The following is an 18,606-nucleotide window of genomic DNA, read 5'->3' on the forward strand; positions in this document are numbered from 1 at the left end:
CCCTACCTCCTCACCCCCAAAGTTTAAAAGTATTTTTTTTTAATTTAAAACTAATTTTTAAACTTTATTTTATAGGTTTGCAAAGGTACAGATTAGTGTATCAGCACCTATTATACCATTCCGAGAGACAATAACAAGACCTCCAAAAGTTGACATGGTGAATGAAGAAATAGGGAAACAGCAGAAAGTTGCTGTCATACACCAAACAAAAGAGGACCAGAACAAAATTCCTGAAGGAGTTCAGGTTGATTCAGATGGGCTTGTTACAATATCTACTCCAAATAAACAAGCTACACTCAGTGTAAGAGCGGTGCCGCTTCCTGAGGAGGTAACTCGACTTCTTGAAGAAAACAATGACTTAATTCGCACAATGGAGCAACTCAACACATCTCTGAATGAAGATAAAAAAACTCATGAGATAAATCAGAAGACTCTAGATAGGATCAAGGAATTCAAAGAGAAGTTGGAAAAAAACCTGCAGGGAAGAAAGTGGAGAAATGTTGTTGATCAAATTTGGTCATTTGGACCACGGAAGTGTGGGCCTAATATTTTGGTATATAATTTTGAGGGCTATAAAAGGTCTGTTTGGCAGTGCCTTGGGAATGCTGTGAAAGAAGTAAGTAAATACAGAGACTTTGACAACAGCATAGTAAGTGGATTTCAGCTGGCTACGCTTTCAGGTCCCATGTGTGAAGAACCCCTCATGGGTGTTTGTTTTACAGTAGAAAGATGGGAAATGAATAAAGCTGGAGACATACTGTCAACTGGTAGTCAGGATTCAGGAGAAGGTGATGCCACAGAACTTAAACAAAATGAAGACACTACAGTAACAAGCAGTGGCACTGAAGTTTGCGATGCGAGTGAACACCAGGAATTCAGTCAGAGTGTTCCAAAATCATCTGAGAAAATTTGTAAACTTAAGGGAGAAATTCCACTTGCAGATTGTTATGGTCCCTTCTCTGGACAGCTGATTGCCACCATGAAGGAAGCTTGTCGTTACGCTTTGCAAGCAAAACCACAGAGGCTTATGGCAGCGATGTACACATGTGAAATTATGGCTACTGCAGAAGTTTTAGGTAAGACAGACAAACCTTTGTCAAGAATTTGCTTTCTGAATTCCAAGGTGAGATTTTATAATTTAGACTGAATCAGAAACTGTAACTTCATTAAAATGTGTAAAAAGTTTTTTATAGGTCTTCAGTAGGTATGTGGAATGATTGTCCGATGCCTTTAGTATTTATACTATTATGAATTAAAATTGAACATTCTTGCTTATCTGAAACATGTATAAATAATGACACTTTTTTTGGAAGTGCAAATTACAGATATCAATGTTGTGTCTCTTAATTAAGCATCAGTGCCATGAAGAGATGAGGAATCCTATTAAGTTAGTAAAATGAGTGCAGAATCTGTTCATGCCATTTGAAGATGCTAAAGTTAATGTAACAATCAATATAGAAGTAAAATCTGGAAAATATATAATCTTAAATTATTTTTACAGTCCAATTGGTAGATTTTTTTTTGGCAGTATCTGTATCCTTCTGGTATGCAAGTTTCTCACTTTGCAAACCCAGTACGTATCAGATTTGCGTCACACTTTATCTTACCACTTTAAACTTGTTCTTATTAACTACTTACAAGACCTTAACTTACCCAAACATTTGCTTTCTATAGGAGTTGCTTGCATGCTGAATCTGATCCAATCTGATCCTAAGATTTTGTTTAAAACTCACCTTATTGACCCACACTGGGTCCTGTTGAGCTGCTTATTCTCCAAGACCCCCAAGGTCTTCTCAGGACTGCCCTCAATCCATTCTCCTCCCAGTCTGTAGTTGTTCTTGGGATTGCCCTGATCTATGTGCAGGACCTGCTTGGCCTTGTAGAACTTCATGTGGTTCACATGGGCCCATCTCTCAAGCCTGTCAAGGTCACTCTGGACAGCGTTCCTACCCTGCAGCATGTTGACTGTACCACACAGTTCAGTGTCATCAGAAAACTTGCTGAGGGTGTGCTCAGTCTCCCTGTTTGTATTGCTGACAAAGATATTAAACAGTGCTGGTCCCAATACTGACCCCTGAGGAACACCACTTGTCACCAGTCTACACTTGGACATTGAGCCATTGACTGCAACGCTTTGAGTGTGAACGAACATCCAACCAATTCCTTATCCAACGTTTGTTATAGTGATATAATTAACATTCAGTGGCTCATCGGTTGTGTCATAAACCCAAATGACAACATGGCTTTTTAATGCTTTTTTGTTTGTTTTAATGAGTGTAATTTAGGACTCAGAGATGCAAGCAAATTATTCCAGTCTAATGAATGTGAGTTGTGTGGTGATAACCATGGATTTGGACTGACTTCATTACAAATTCATGTGTTTAGGTTTTATTACGGAAGTTTAAGCTAATAAATTGCATTCTTATTAGGGGAAGTGAAGAGTTTGCATACTATCCAGTAAGACTTGGCAGTTGGCATGATAAACTGGCTTCTGTTACTAGTTCTTTCAGGTGGTTTTCCCTATATTGATACCTAGTTTAATTTAGTATCTCTTCACATTATTTGCTTTTTTCTAAGATGTTAGCTTTTGAGAAAGCTGCTTACTTCTGTGCTTATTGTCTCAGTATATGAAGCTTTTTCTATCAGACTTTTCTGACAATGAAAATAAGCTTATCTTGAGCTGAAGAAAAAGGACTTTACCACACGGTTGTAGCCTTTGCTTTTGATATTTTTTAAAAATAAAGTTATTAACATTTTAGATCACAGTGTTTGGGAACAGTTCATATTAATTTCTCTGCCTCAGTTGTATAAGTGAAAACATGCAGAATCCAAAACAGAAGGGCAGCTCCCTCCTTCCTGGTTGCTAAGTGGATGGTGACCTCCAGGCTCTTGCAAATGCTGAACTTGTTGTCCTTCCATGGTGTTTTTTTCAGTGTAAAGCTTAATTTATTATAGTGTGCAGGGATTACCAAAACTGTTTTGTGATGTAACTTGAAATACTGAAGTATCCTTTATTAAAGAGGTGATACTTATTAGGGTGGACTTAAATCTTTTAAGTGAGTCTCTTGTGCAGACGTACTCTGTAAGTTGAAGTGGGATCATATTTTCAAAATAACTTTAAACTATTTTGAATAGGAAGATCTTACAGTACTTCTCAGTGATTGATGCTGTGAAAACTGCTCAACAAATTAGTGTAGAGTTAGAGCCAGTATTTTTTCAGTATGCTGCAGGCTGCCCATGGTGCTAAAACCAAAGACCTTATGTAACTTCTTTGTAGATAGCATTAACTCAGACAATACTCCAGACTGCTTGGTTGAAATACATGTAACGAGAAAACATTTAGTAAGCTATAAATTGTCTTCTGGCTTTTATGTTTTCAAAGAATAATAGTCAGTGAATTATGGTCATAAAATATATGCATCTGAAGTGCTTTGTGATAAATGCTACCTTACTTACTTCATTAATATGTGTGCAAAGTTCTCTAAGTCCTACTTAAAACAGTTAGTAAAATAAACATCTTTAATTATAACATTAAAAACCTATAAAGTGGTTTTGAACTTCCTTGCTTTAACAAATGGTTTTAATATGTGCTGTGTGGTACATACACAGTGTATGTACCGCAACCATGACGTGCAATGTATATGTTTTAACCTGCATTTTAAAGCAGTTACGAAATTGTGAGCTGTGCTGTGATATCACCTTTTCATATCTGAGAATTTTCTGGATTCGCTGAAATTTCCACAGACCTGGAATTACTTAGTTACGTTAACAGAGGCATGGCAAACTTGGTGACTTATCTTCAGATGACTTAATCCTTTTGTGATTTTTAAATATAGTCTTAATTATTTCCTCAATTTCTTCATGAGCAATAAGGAGATTATTGTGCATAGTAAAGGTGAAGTTCAGCCAGAGGAACACGGAGGAGGTCCTGGTAAGGTCATGAGCAGATCAAACTATTAGTGATGGTAGAAAGAACCCACATTTTATTAGAGCACTATAAGCTCTGAAATGATTGGTGCAGAACTGATGCTTCATTACCTGGATCTGACAGGAAGATTTAAGTGTACAACTGTGTGCTTGTGCTGAATTTCCTGAACAAGGAACCGGATTTGTAGTTAAAAAACAAAGGCAAATAAACCCACTCCAACATTTCCTCTGGTATCTCACAAAAGCTTTACACTATATAGGCAGATCAATCTATGGTGGGTAGGGTATTTAATGGTATCTTTTGGTCAGGTCACAATAGGTGGCATATAGAATGAAGTAATGTATATTTCTAATTATTTCCAGTAAGTCAGTTTTGCCCAGCTGTTTTAAGGGTAGCAGTGTTCATTCAAGTGTTTTCAGTGCAGTTGAACATAAAACATTTCAACCTCTTAGAAATTGATACAAACTTGTTCTTCACTGCAAGGTACTCTAATTTCTACACTTAATATTTATTAACACTTCACATTTCTAAACAAAGACATTCCTAAAACATTTTTTCAGTGCACAGGTTTTCATGTGTTTTAAATATATTGATCAGCAGAAATATATTTGCTAGTTTTTGTCTGTAGCATAGTCAGCCTGTAAGTTTGCAAAAACATTTTAAAAAATTGACCTAATGCCTATGGTAAAACCTAACATGGGTGTTTTCACAGCTGCTTTCATGATATGTACACTGTATTTCAATTGATTGAATATTAATTTGGGAAAGAAAAATAAAAATTATCCATTACAAACTTAAGGCTGAATTAGTTTTAAAACTAATTGAACACATTAAATATAATAAATATGTATTATTTCAGATAAAGACATTTTCTGTGATGAGAATAGCAGTGCAGTATTTGGGACAAGTACCAGGGTGATCCAAACAAACTTCTAAAGGCGGCTAAGATATGATTCCTGAAACACAGTAGTATTTCTTAGTAACGTTTCTCAAATACTTGGTTTTAAGAAATAAAGCGAGTTAGACTCATAACAAGACTTTTAGCTAAAGAAATTACACTTTTTACTTAATGCTGAAGCTTCCTAAATAAATATTTATCTATTTCTCTTCATGACACAGGATATCAATTTATTGGTAAGCTCATCAGAATTATGTCTTTGCAGGTCGTGTGTACGCGGTCTTGTCCAAAAGAGAAGGCAGAGTGTTACAAGAGGAGATGAAAGAGGGAACGGATGTGTTTATTATTAAGGCAGTCCTGCCAGTAGCAGAGAGCTTTGGTTTTGCTGATGAAATCAGGAAGAGGACTAGTGGCCTGGCCAGTCCGCAGCTGGTGTTCAGCCACTGGGAGGTAAAAATATCTCTTTACTCCATCTGTTTTGGTGGTCTTTTTCCTGTAGATGTGGCAGACTGGGATAATAAGCGGAAAAGGTTAAGTTTTGGTCAAGATATTTGATTAATTCCTTTTGAAATGAAGAGGGAGGAAAAATAGCTTTATATTAGTCTTGCTTTTATAGATGTGCTGTTCAGAAATGTCTTTATGTTTTGTTAGATGGGATGCTTTTTGTGATAAGAAAGCAAGGCCTTCACAAATGAAACTGGTTCTTCATAAATGTGTTTTTCTTGAATTTTATGTGCCTTTTAAAATGACTTTTCTGGTAAACATTTTTGTGAAGTAGAAAGAGAAAAAAATTAATAGAAAATATAGTAACATGTTATGCAAATGGAAGTTAACCTTTATGGGGTTTGCAGACACCTCTGGGTTTTTTTTTTTCCTTTGTACTTTCCAAATCAACGTATATTTACATACTTAAAGGCAAAGGAACAGATTTCCTTCTTTCACAGTTAAGTGTGGTGATAGTAAGTGGAAGTATCGTCAGAATCATTTCAGTTGGTCATCTTTGTCACTTAAACAAATGAAGAAGTGAAAGTGAAGGTGTAAAGGAAATAGGCAGGTGGTAAAGCTGATAAGAAATGTCATCGACTGAGAGTGGACTGTATGTTCTTTCAGTGATGTGGACAGTAGATATTCAAGGAGAGATGTAAAAAGCTGTAAATCAGTGTTCCTGGTTCAAGACAAATCTGTATCATAGGGCTTCTTGGAAATCGCTGCTGAAGGGGAAAAAATGAGTTCAAGGGCCAGAGTCAGTAGGTACAAATTTTTCACAGTAAAATAGCTGAAGTCCAGGGTTTTCTGTTTGGTTTTGGGTTGGTTTTGTTTTGTTTTTCAGTCAGGTATTTCTTTATTTGGTGTTAGGACCATAGAAACTTATAAATGGATTATAAAGTCCTTTAATCTTCTGATTTATTTTGTGACCTCCAGTGTCAGATCTCTGAGTACAAACAACTACGGATTTTTGAGGTCAGTAATACTGTAATAGTCTGTGCAGTTGCCAGCTATGATCCATTTACCACTGTTTATTTCCTAAGTATGAGCTGACTCTTCACGTGGTGTGAGTTCTTCCTCATTTCCTGTAGTGAAATTGTCCTAATAGTAGTATTTGATAAATAATTCCCTAGTAATCTTTCTTAGTAATTCTAAGAGCTGCAGTAATTTTATGTGGATACTAATGGAAAAGAAGGATTCTGCAAAGCAGACAAGTCATGTGCTGTCAAAAGAGTTGGGAATCCTTGGAACAGTACACTTGGAAAAGTACTGTCACCTGGCAAATCTATTGGTGGGGGAGGGATAGGGATGGGCAGTTCTGTCACATTGAAAGTCACGCTCACATATTTTTGTGACAAAATAAGTCTTTTACTAAATTACCAGCAATGTTGGCTCTGTGCAGTGATGGCAGAGGGAGTGCATGCTACTCTCACATCATCAGCAAATCGCTAAATAAACACCATTTTCAGAATCCCTAGTGGTGGTATGACAGAAGCCAGAAAAAATGGGGTTTGTGTCTCAGATCACATGAGTAATTTGTAGAGCTATTCTATTTCTTTTTCTCTCTGCAAGTATATACATGATAAACACCAGCTATTTATTTGAATCCCAATTATTTAACCTATCATTGTGCAAGCTAATAAGGTCTGAACTCAGTGCAGCTTTATACTACTTTTTCCTTAGTGCTGAGAATGGAAAGGGAACACAGTAGCTAGTTGGTTCTTATGTTACCAAGTATATGGTAGTTATTGTAATTGCTATCGAAACCCTTCCATGACATGCTGAATTAATTCTGTGTTACTGGTGTTTTCTCAGTGTGCTCAGCTCATTAGCTGAGTTCTTGGGACATGTATTTCTCTATATAGCTTCCTTCTAATGTGTTATCCCTATTTTGCAGACAGTGAAATAGAGGCATTTCAGTATTTTTAAACTTTTAAACACTTAATTTCATGGAAATCATATGCATAAAGTAAATGTAAAGAAATGAGGTTTGAATTAATTTTTTTTATTATTCTTAGATTTCATTCATATGATTTGAGGACTATAAACACGGGAAGGTCAGTGATAAAGCCTACATTTAAATGAAGCCATTTTGGTCTCTGTGGAAATGAAATTACCATATTTTTTTTTTCCTTCAGTTAATGAATGTATTTTGTGTAGTTCAGACTGCTCCTGCCCTGGGGGATGAAGCAATACACATACTGAGCTCTATCATGTCAGATACTCCTTTTTTTATTAATTTCTTATGTCATGCTTATACAATTAATTCTTGCCTGTAAAGGAAAACACCAAATAACCATTAATGGGAGCTTTCAGTTTGGTCCCTGTTTAAAGAAATTAATTTTAAAAGATTGTCAAGTTTATTCTTTATGATACTCCTAAAAAAATACTGAGTGCGTAGGGTTTTCTCAGATTTCAGTGTAAACTTTCGTCTGAATTCTTAGTTTAATATATATAACTTTGGGATAATTATGACCTCCTTGTATTTTTTTTAAATGCACCTTCAATAGCATATGTTTTTGCCTGAGCCTGTTTCCTTTGTTCTCTCCTGATTCTTTGCAGTTACATCTTTAGTTCAGTCATGTCATTTTATCTTAATCATAAGGTTCTTTGAACAAGAAGATATTTGTGATTGCACAATGCTTAGAATAATGGAGCTCTAATCCCATTTGGGAAATCTGTGTTATAGTAAAAAAAAAAAAGCCTGTGGCTCTCTTCAGATGCTGATTGAATTCTCAACAAGTGCAGAAATTGTCAAAGACATCTACTAGTTGTAAAGTTGTGAAACGTATAGTATTCATTAACTCACATCTTCTAAGTTGCATAACGATTGGCTACTAGGCATGCTTATTTTTTGGGGGAGGGGGGAGAGGGCAAACTCTAAATACATTTTTAATGCAAATTCTTTTTCAGTATTCCTTCTAAGTAGAATAGTGTTGAGAGCATGCTTTAGGGCCCTGGACAAGGCAAGAGAATGGACTCTGTGTAGTAAGTGGTAAGAATATGAAGCATTCTGAATATTGAAGTTTTGCACTGTGAATTTTAATTAATTCCTTTTGAATTCCAAGTCATTTTACATCCCAGAATATGAAGGCTTAATACAGAAGCTGCTGGATGAGATTTAGACCTGCATTAAGCAGACTAAGGTAATCAGAGGCACTAAACTTGTGAGTCTATACTAGGTTTGAACTGTAACTTTATACACATCTTTGTGCCAGTGACAGTTTAGTCATGTAAATGAATTTTGGGAGCAACCTGGAACCTTTCAAATATGAAAAGCTCATTGTATTGGCCAGGACATCTGAAGCTAATTAAAATAGTGCATAGAAGTCATAGTGGTGTGGCTTTAATTTTCGCTCTGAATACCTATTTCTTAAGTAATAGGAAGAAACACAGCAGTAAACCACACAGCTCATTTTTTTCTTTCCAATTCCTGAACTCCTGTTTGTAGCTACTGATTGAGACGCAAACAAGGATGATGCTTTTCAGCCAATATAAACTTGTATGAATTTATTTTATGACTAAATATGTAAATGTTCCTTATTACAATATTTATTGGAAGATGAGTTCTCATCTTTTACTTTAGGCATTTTAAAGCCTTGGCTGTCTCCTTTATACTGTAAATGGGTTCTCTGAATTATGAGATAGTTTCGAATGCTGGTTTTACATTAGGATTGCAGATTCCCTACAAGTATCTCTGTAGGTTAAACGGCTAAAGTTTAACTTGAAAGTTACTCTGTATCACCTTAAACTTCCTGGCTCTGGAAGAAAATTAAAACTTATAATACTTTTTTTGAAGCTTTTGCAAGATGGTACGGATACAAAATAAATGAACTTTCCTGTTGGCTTTATCATGTCCATCTTTCCTGCTTGCTCTCTTTTCTCCACTTGTATTTTTGCTAAACCTTGTAATTTATTATCAAGAGCTATTAAGAGAAAAAGAGATAATCCTTCTAAGGAATACATAAAGAAACAAAGCAGGAGAGTTTTAAGTTAGTTATGAAGACAGCATGTTTTCATACTTCATTTTAAATGCCTGTACGAAACCAGATAGAATAATCTTGAGAAGCTGATATGTTGTGCTTATTTGTCTGATGTGTAAGTTGATCAGTAGTGATGTCAAATGGAAATGTTCTGTGAAGCCAAGATGTGACTACAAGGTAGTTGAGCAATTGGTTAAAAGGGAGGCTGAACATTAGTTGTGTGGTTTTTCTTTCAGGATGTGATACAGAGATTAGCTATTTATAAAATAAGCAAGCTGGTACACAAAGTATTTGGTACAATGTGAAAGTTTTTGTTTGAACAAAATGTGACCTTTTTTTTTTTGTTTTTGAGAACAGTTATGTGTAGGTGCTTCTGTAAAATTCTTACCATATTGTAGATATTTCTCCTCCTACCCTCTGCTGTTTAATCCTCATCCCCAGCATGGTGTTTAGTGGAAGCATCTCAGGTGCTCAGCACTTCCCACAGTCACTCAGTACTCCTAGGCAGGACATGAGCTGATAGCTGCTTTCCACTGTGGTAGAGGGGGTGTGGCAAAATGACGAAGCTTAATCTGCTGAGGGAAGATATTCTTCCTCTCTGAATAAGAAGCATTTGAGGCCTGTAAAGACAGAGTAATAATATATTAAATAAAGGGGGTTTCACTGAATAAAACCAGGAAGACCCTCATAGTTGGTTAAATAACAACCAAGAAAAGACAGAAACTTGTAGAATCTTTCCTTGACATTTTCAGTTCTGGTTTCTTTCAAGGACAGGCTGAGATCCTGGCTGCTTTGAAAGCAGAGTGGCAAAATTAGTAATAAATTTTTACCTATTCCTCAGTTGTATAATACTGAGTGAGAGTACTTTGACAGAAATCACTTCAAAAAGGGTATTCAGACTGCTCTGCATAGCAGGTTATGGCAGCTCCTAGTCATACACTAGCATCATGCCATTTTACCAGGGTTGATGGAAAGCAGCTGTGGATGTGGAGATTGTTTTTAAAGTTGCCAAAGGTTGTCTTGCAATGCTGCTCTAGAATCCTTATTTTCTTTCACATGGAAGTAAGTAAGGAATGACTTGGAAAGCTACCTGTCCATACAGCACGACATGTGTTAGGCAGTAGTACGCTGCCAGCACTGCTTTCCTAGCTCTGTTGCTGCTTGGGTCCAATACAGGAATTTCCCAGTCACTCTGGGGTACCCCTGCATTACACTGTGTGTGATACCAAGGAAGGGCTGGCTTACTGAGCTAACAGGTCTTTCTGCATCTGAGGTCGCAGGAGGAGTGTAGGCAAGAAGTTAGCCTCTATCCACTTCTGAGATGGTCAGCTCCTCCCTGCTCATGTTTCACATACCAGCAATGTAGACAGCACTGTTCAGAGCCATTCAGACCTCACTCTTAGTGGGCATGCTTACTGGTGTTCTGTGTTCTGGAAGCACACTGCTACCAGTATCCAAATGGTCTTAGACCATTTGATTAGGCACAGTGTCAGAGCACTTTTATAGCATTACCCAGAAAATTAGAGAAACCCCAGCAGATAACAGTTTTTCAAGGTCACAATTCACATAAACCTCTGCAAAGTTCTGTCATTTTACCTGAAAGATGGATGTAATTTCTGTTTGACAGGGTGGTTTCACACATCTAAGACCTGCATATCAGCTGTACCCTTTTGGTAATGACATAGTCTATGTAATGACTTAAGTGATGGACACCATTTGAACTGTGAATGTTCATGAAGTGTCTTTCTAGCATCAAGTTTTCCAAGGTAGAAAAAGTTCTGATTTGCTGAAGCCTGTATCATCTTGGAAATTGTGCATAAAAGTTCTTTTAATTTTATTAATGTATTTATTTTAAAATAGCTTCTGGCATAATGTTTTTCCTGGCATGCTGAGGGCTGCTTGTGGTAGTGCCCAGTCACACTGAATTTTGCAGTTCTTGGGATTTCTTACTAAGCAGTTCACAAAGGCCATAATGTTGCTTGCTGGTCTGAAATCTTCATTGGACAGTGTAAGACTGCTCTTTATACTGTGGTCCAACTAAAGCGTTTTCCACACTGATGATATTTGGCTCAAAAGAAGTTTTCTGTCCTAGCAGTTAGGACCATTAGGGGAAGTACTACTAGGAACATGGCTGTGTTCCCAGATCTGCCTGACCTTTTGGATGAACTAGGCAGATCCCTTCTGTTTGCTTTTGATGCTTCTCTCAACCTTGTTTTGCATAATTAGGCTGCCTTAGGCAGAGACTGTTTCATACCATCATTTTGTGAAATAACTAGACAATAGGACCCAGATCGCTGTTGGAGCCATCTGGGTGCCACTGAAATGCAAATAATAAATCATCCTCAAATTAAGGCTTAATTCCAAATCCCCTTGAATTGGAAGTGATCTGTTCAAACTCAAATCTTACTGAAAAGTTTTATTAGCTTACATAATCATTGCAGAATTTAGTCGATGCTGTATTGTCTTTCAGTATTAGCATAGTATGCTCCTGGTATTTGTATTTTTATGGATTAATTATTACAGGTGTTCAGATCAGGTCTCTGATAAAGATACAGGCTTTTATTGCTTGAATAATTAATGTGTAGGTTTGGCTAAAAGAAAATGACAGCTGTTTTGCCTGTGCTGCTCCGGATGCTGTTACTAAACAAGTCTTATGAGACTTCATTGTTTGGGTGTGTTGGTTTGAATAGTTGTGATATTTAATGAAACATCTTGCATTAGATGATTTCTTTTTCTCAAGATCACCCCTGCATTTGCAGTATTTGAAGTAATCTATTCACTTCTGTTGAAATACCTAATCCCAGCTGACTTCATTATCAAGTGTTTTATTTATACCTAGAGTGGGCTCTAGTTCTTCAGTGAGCTGTGAAACACTCTCTTCAGTATGTATTTAACGGGGTTTTCTCTTTGCTTTTAAGTATAATGGACTTATAGTCGTGCTTGAAACAAATTAGATCACCCAGGACTTTTACTGATCTCTAAAGCAGATCAATGAAGATATTGTTAAGCAATACTATTAAGGAACATTTCTGTCACTTAGGAATTGCATTTGCAAGAACAGATTTAAGAATCCTATCAGCTGCTGTGCATTACTTCACTTTCCTCCAGTGTATTTTGTATGGCTGCATTTAGAGAAGCTGCTACTTCTCTAACAGCATCGATGCTAGTCCAACAAGCCACTACACAGACCTTGATTTGTAAGTCACTTTTTAAAAGAAATTGTTTTCAGAAGAGCCTTGCAGATGCAGTGTGGAAATACTCAGTTGTGTTAACTAGGAGGCAGGAGCTGTCTGGCTGCTTTGGTGTACACGCTTGGGAGGAGTTGCCATGTGTTTGTTCTGGGCTGTTTGCAGTTAAGGCTGCTGTTGTGCCCATCAGATTATTCTGGTGTTGAACAAAAAATACGCATAGGCCAGTGGCTAGTTTATGCTGTTATAAAGAATTACCAAGTGCTAGCAAAAAATGTTCCTTAAGAAAAGATACGCTTAATTTTCTACTTAGCAAATTACACACAGTGTGGAGGCATTTTACCATAATGCTAACGATACCATCAGGTCACTGGGTTTACAATGCCTTTCTCCTGATACTGTCTTCTCTTGGCATCTTTTGTCTGTCATACTTGGGGTATAAACAATTGGGTTGTGATACTTTTTGTGTCACCCCTGCTCAGTGTTTTCCAGGTACACGTGCCACACAGGCAGAATGAGGGAAAGGCAGACTAAAGACCTTTGATAGGTTAACTGAATTTCTTGAGTCACTTCAAGATTGTTTTCAGCTGTGAAAGGTGTGTTGTCTTGAATTTCCAGTTCTGTTTGTTTGAAGCTTTTGTTTACCAGTGCATCTTTTTGAAAACACACTGTCAAGATGCTGTCACATTTCTGGTTTTAAAATTAAACTTAGGCTATATGTTTCAGTTTTGTACTGAAAAATTAGTATGTGGAAACATCTAAATAATTTTAAATGAAAAGTGACATTCAATATTTATTTTCTTTGTAGGTGTCTCTTCAGCTTTGATTCTGTGGATCTTCCAGGATCTGCAGTAAATGCCCTCTGTTAAATACCTACATCATATTCAAGACGGATTGGTCGGTTTAGAATCTAATTAATCATTTAGGACTTTGTCCAGACAAAACCCCAATTTCTGTCACAGATTCCAGAGTCATCCCTATGCGGTTCCCATGAATACAAACAATAGCTCAGGGGCTAAAAAGCTTCTCAGCTCTGATTCCAGGAAACCCAGACCCACTATTCTGACAGCTACTATTGTAAGCAAATTGATGACAATGCTTTGGGAGCATTATATGGAAACGTTTTTTTTTCCCCCTTTTCCTTGCTTGCACTGTATTAACAGAGTGTGGGGAATGATGGATGCCACCTGCTCTATGCATTTGCTTTGATTCATCAATGTGATGTGAACAGAAGAAAGACAGTCTAGTGTGGCTGTCACCTTCTCTTGCAGAATGAGAACTTTAAGAAAAAAACACAACAACTTGCTATTTTTTTAATCACTGTGTCAGTAACACCTCTGTGCAGTTATGTTAGGGTTACTTTAACATGGTTTCTTAAAGGAAGTGCACAGCAATGCCCAGAGTTTCAGCTGACTCAGTAGATCTGGTTCCCTCTTTTCTCATTACTTACTGTGGTGTGGTAATACAAATAGTGTGTTTTAATTAACCTCATCTTTTTTTAATGTGTCTGCACCATAACTTGCTCCAGAACCAGTCTGTAGGGCCTGAATTGTTTAGACAAGTTGAGAAGCAAAGTTAGCTCCTGAGGTGACTTTTTAAACCTAATTGATGCCTCTTTAAGGTGCTGTTCTGCATTATCTGGCAGTGTAAAGTTCACTCAGGATTCTGTAGCCCTGTGCTGCAGTAAGTTTGCAAGTTTATACTTGCTGTCTACTAAATCCTAAAGAGTACACGCAAAATACAAAATAGTACGTGCATGTGAGCCTACTGTTAGGACAGCTTTCCTGAAAGATAGAGATACCTGTTGAAGGCATGTAGCATTATTGTCAGTGTAAGAAGAATCCAGTGCAAAACTTGAGTTAACATCAGTAGAACAATACTTTCATATATTATTGAAAGCCAGTCTGTCAAACTTGGGGATTTTCTTAAGTATCCATCAGTGAGTATCTAAATCTTTAGAGGTAGATTAGATCTCTGAGTTGAGTTTGCTGTACTTTCGGACTCCTCTGCTGTATTCATTCTTCAAGAACCACTGTTTCACGGTTTCTCTCTGGGCAGGACATCTGGGTGTTAGATTTGTTACTCTTGTAAAAAAAAATAAATACAAACCTTCACTGAAGAGAATAGTAACAGTAAGTTAATGGTTTGTAGCTGTATGACCTCCCTCAGTAGTACAGTCTGGAGCAAGTCCACTGAGTGTGAATCACCTTTTTCTACCTACGTGTTCTGGGACTTTGAAATTTTCATTTGTTCAGGTCTTTAGTCAGGTCATGAATGAGAAAGTCCTTGGTGCTTCTCCATCATGAAGATGTTCAGTATGAACATCACTACAACTTCAGCAAGTCAACATGCTCTTTTTGGCCAAAAGGTGGAAAAAGACCAGTAGACTTCACTGACCCTTTATTTCTAATGCGTAAAATAATGGTCAAACTGGCAAACTGCCCAAGAATTGGGGACCATTCGTTTTTTTATTGGTGTAAGCTGTCAAGTAATCCGTTTTCAGTTTCATGGCACTGGTTATAAGGCCCTGTGCAAGACATCAGAATGGGTATGAGTTGGGCAGATTCTTTCATGGTTAAAAAATCCTCACTGTTATGTTAAAAATAAACTCAGAAACATTTGGAAAGCTAAGGTTCATAGTGTTTATTTCTGAGCTGTGCTTACTTTTGGTTTTCAGCCAGACAACTCTATGCATAGTCATTTTCCACCTAAATGATTGAGAGTTGATGTCACTTGCAGCACAAGTTATAGTCCATTAATTTACTTAACTGTAACAAAGTAACACTAGTTGTGCTAGTTTAGGGGCTTAACATACTGTTTTGCAGGTTTTAACCTACAATGCTATCTGATACAAAGTAGCCATCCTCTGCCATAGTTATTTTCCTAACTCCCCATAAAGCGTGATTTGTTTGACTCTGGTAGGTGTTATTTAAAAGGAGGTATTGAATTAGGATGCAATGTGTAAATCAAACTTTAAGAAATTTTACTTAGTTTGAAATATCTTATAGCAATTAAAAGTTTGTCATAAGTAGTTTATGACACTATGAAAGGTTTATAACTCTAAGCTGAAATTGGTAGTTTAGAGGTTTGTTCCCTCCTGTCGATGTTAGTGCTAATATTACATATTTCAGGGGTTATTATAGAGTGATATCTTCAATTACTTTCATAGCTATTACCAGTCTTACAGTAACTAATACAATAACTAAAGCACTCCATTTTCCATGAGGATTTTGTTTAAGCAATGGATACAGAATTACCTTTGTGGGCTTTTTTTAATAAAATTATATTACCTGTAACTACATCTGGTGAGGAAATCCACAATCGTTTCAGTGAAATATTTACTTTTGAAATTCACAGCAGAACCTGGGTAACATAATATGGTAACTTTTTCCCTTCCTAATGCTCTTGTTTAGCATTCATGGAAAGTGATCTTGTTATTTTTTTATTGAGTTCCTTAATACTCATTGATGACAGCATTTTTGTGCTCTGTTTTGTGGTTAATTGTTCACTAATGGGAAGGAAAGTTAAATCTTGAGACTATAACCCTATGCAGTTTTGGCTGGTCACCTGGATGCCAGTTCACTAGGGAGCATTTCTCAGGTTCGATTAAACGTGTGTATTGTGTGAGCTTAAGATTTGATGATCACTCTTAACCATTTAGGAGTCATTTTGTGTGCCTGCAACAGTTCAACCTGCGTGGAACCAGGGTAGATCTTTAGGAGCTTAAAACTGAAAGGGGACCTCCTTTTTCCTGATCTTAAAACATTTGCTTGGAAACCTAAAACTTCCAAAAGTACTATGAGAGTCACTAAGAGTAATGGAATATATTGTTACTTTGGCTAGCTAGTAAAGCATTAAGGCTAGAATTTGTGTGAAATCTGTGTAGCCCAAAGGTAGAGAGTAAATAACTTTTCTGACTCACTTGGGACATTAAAAATGCTGTTGCTTTGCTCTGAAGGATGCAATGAGGAAATCTTTAAAAAACTTTGAGAGATAACTACATCTTTGACATATTCTCTGTGGTAGTCTGAGAAGTGTGGGGTATATAGGATGAACTGGGGTTAAAGACCAGTTATTCTCTGATCAAGTTAGATCTGAAATGTCTTCTAGAGGGAGGCCCCTGAGATATGAAGCTGCAAGAACAGCTCTGCTAAATATGTTAGCACCAGAAACAATGATTTTTAAACCATCTGTCCAACTTCTAGGGGTTGAAGAACGTAGGACACAGAAATGAGCAGAAACCTTCAGTTCTTATAAATTCTGATGAAATCAGAGTGAGATAATATTCTAAATAAGGAATTCCATCTTGAAGACTGACAATTCTCTGAACATTATTTGGCATTGTTTGCTGACTGGCAATTAAATTTGCTTTTTAAAAAGAAATTTGTACACAGATAAATGCAGCTGAATTTGAAGAGCTATTGTGGGCTTCTTATGACAGATGCTACATAGTGTACCTTCATTCTTGTTTTCTGCTTAAATAACTAATTGCAGACTTTCTGGAATAGCTCTACTTTGATATTGCTCTACTGTAGAAGTTGATTACCTGAAAAGTACTAATAAACCTTTGTATTACCTTTTTTGTTCTTCTTTTTTGTAGATCATTTCAAGTGACCCATTCTGGGTACCAACCACTGAGGAAGAATATTTGCACTTTGGGGAAAAGGCAGACTCAGAGAACCAGGCCCGCAAGTACATGAATGCAGTAAGAAAGCGGAAGGGACTTTATGTAGAAGAAAAAATCGTGGAGCATGCTGAAAAGCAAAGAACTCTCAGTAGAAATAAGTAGCTGTGTTTGCTTCCTTTCTCTCCTGACTCAGCTAAGTGCGGGTGGATTATTTTTCTATGCAGCAGATTCAAAATTTCATCTGGACTTTGTTCTTTGACACCACTCTTCTTATATGCTATAATGCCTGTGGCTTTTGTTTTAATAAACTTAAGCCTTTCCAACTTTTCTACAGAGAAAATAGTTTATTTAAATAAAGTATAGGTATATTCATTGCAGTTGGTCTCAATTTTTAAAACTTTCTGACCTATTGAACTTTCTGCCACAGCATTAGGAGCTTGTAATTTAATTTGTTTCTTTCTGATTTATCAGATGTAATTATGATTAGAGCTGGTTAGCTAGCTTGTTGCAAATAAACGGTGCACTGAATTTAGCTCCTTAATGTTCTTGACTCTTTTTTTTAAATTTATCTCAATATCTGTCATGTATTTGTAACTCTCCAGTACTTTCCATAGTTACCTGTATGCAAATAAATGTAATTACCTATATGCAAATAGATGTAAGTCTATTGGGAGTTTCTAAATTATTATATTTATTTTACTCTGTTCATCATGTAAGCAGTTACCTAAGTCAGTAATGTATCTTCTTTAAATCAGAGGGAAAAAAATAGCACATTGGGGAGACTAAACACTGCAAACGAAGCAAGATTTGTGTTTTTCCTTCCTTGGAACACATCTTAGTAGAAAGTTCATATGATTACCCTCAGGTGGGAGCTGCCATCTCTGAACTAGGCACACAGCTACCTCTGCCAAACCTGTGCAGGTGTTTGCAGGCTCTTGTAGAAATTTCTACTCACTCAGCCTGTTGTCTTGAATTCAGTGAAGGGAAACACAAAAATATACAAAATGTCATGCTGTTTGCAGGTGTCGAGCCTGCAGAAGGCTCTAAAATGATTCAGACCAAGACTAACGGGGAAACAAGTCTTTGGAGGGAGTGAGTTTTAGTTAAGAGAAGTGGAAACCTTGGGTAGAAGAGGAGAAGCATGATGCATGAATTATCTTCTCATTTGGCTGCTTAGGTTTGGGAAAGGAAAGGACAAGAATTCTAAGTTAAGACTGAATAGATAGGTGTCCTTGAAGAGTTTCTAATAATTAGTTAAATGAATGGGAAATAAGTCCTTAAATCACATGCCATCTGACTTCTTGCTACCTCGTGTCTTTGCTAACTGCAAAGAGTTCAGTTTCAAGTAGCCATGCAAATGGGTTGTCTTTTTCTTTCCAGAATATAGACATGTCTTTAATTTGTGACTGACTTGTGCTCCCTTAGCAGCTACTTGGTCTTCTTGAATAAATATTCTCTGTGTGTCAATTAATGCCGCAGCAGAAGTTACTCATCAA

At 36.8% G+C, this 18,606-nt stretch overlaps 1 protein-coding gene across 1 annotated transcript in view; it reads left to right on the plus strand.

Moving 5' to 3' along the window:
• EFL1 (elongation factor like GTPase 1) overlaps nt 1-17,705 on the plus strand; it is a gene marked incomplete at its 5' end in the record, with an annotated part of 70,292 nt that extends 52,587 nt beyond the window's left edge. The window contains 3 exons of the mRNA XM_084268073.1: nt 76-1,076; nt 5,092-5,276; nt 17,084-17,705. Coding sequence (XP_084124199.1) covers nt 76-1,076; nt 5,092-5,276; nt 17,084-17,272 — 1,375 coding nt within the window. The 3' untranslated portion in view covers nt 17,273-17,705. The remainder of the gene's footprint in view (nt 1-75; nt 1,077-5,091; nt 5,277-17,083) is intronic.
• Nucleotides 17,706-18,606: the final 901 nt, after the last annotated feature.

Source organism: Gallinula chloropus (assembly GCF_964237585.1).
Source record: "Gallinula chloropus genome assembly, chromosome: 9".
Taxonomy (NCBI): Eukaryota; Metazoa; Chordata; class Aves; order Gruiformes; family Rallidae; genus Gallinula; species Gallinula chloropus.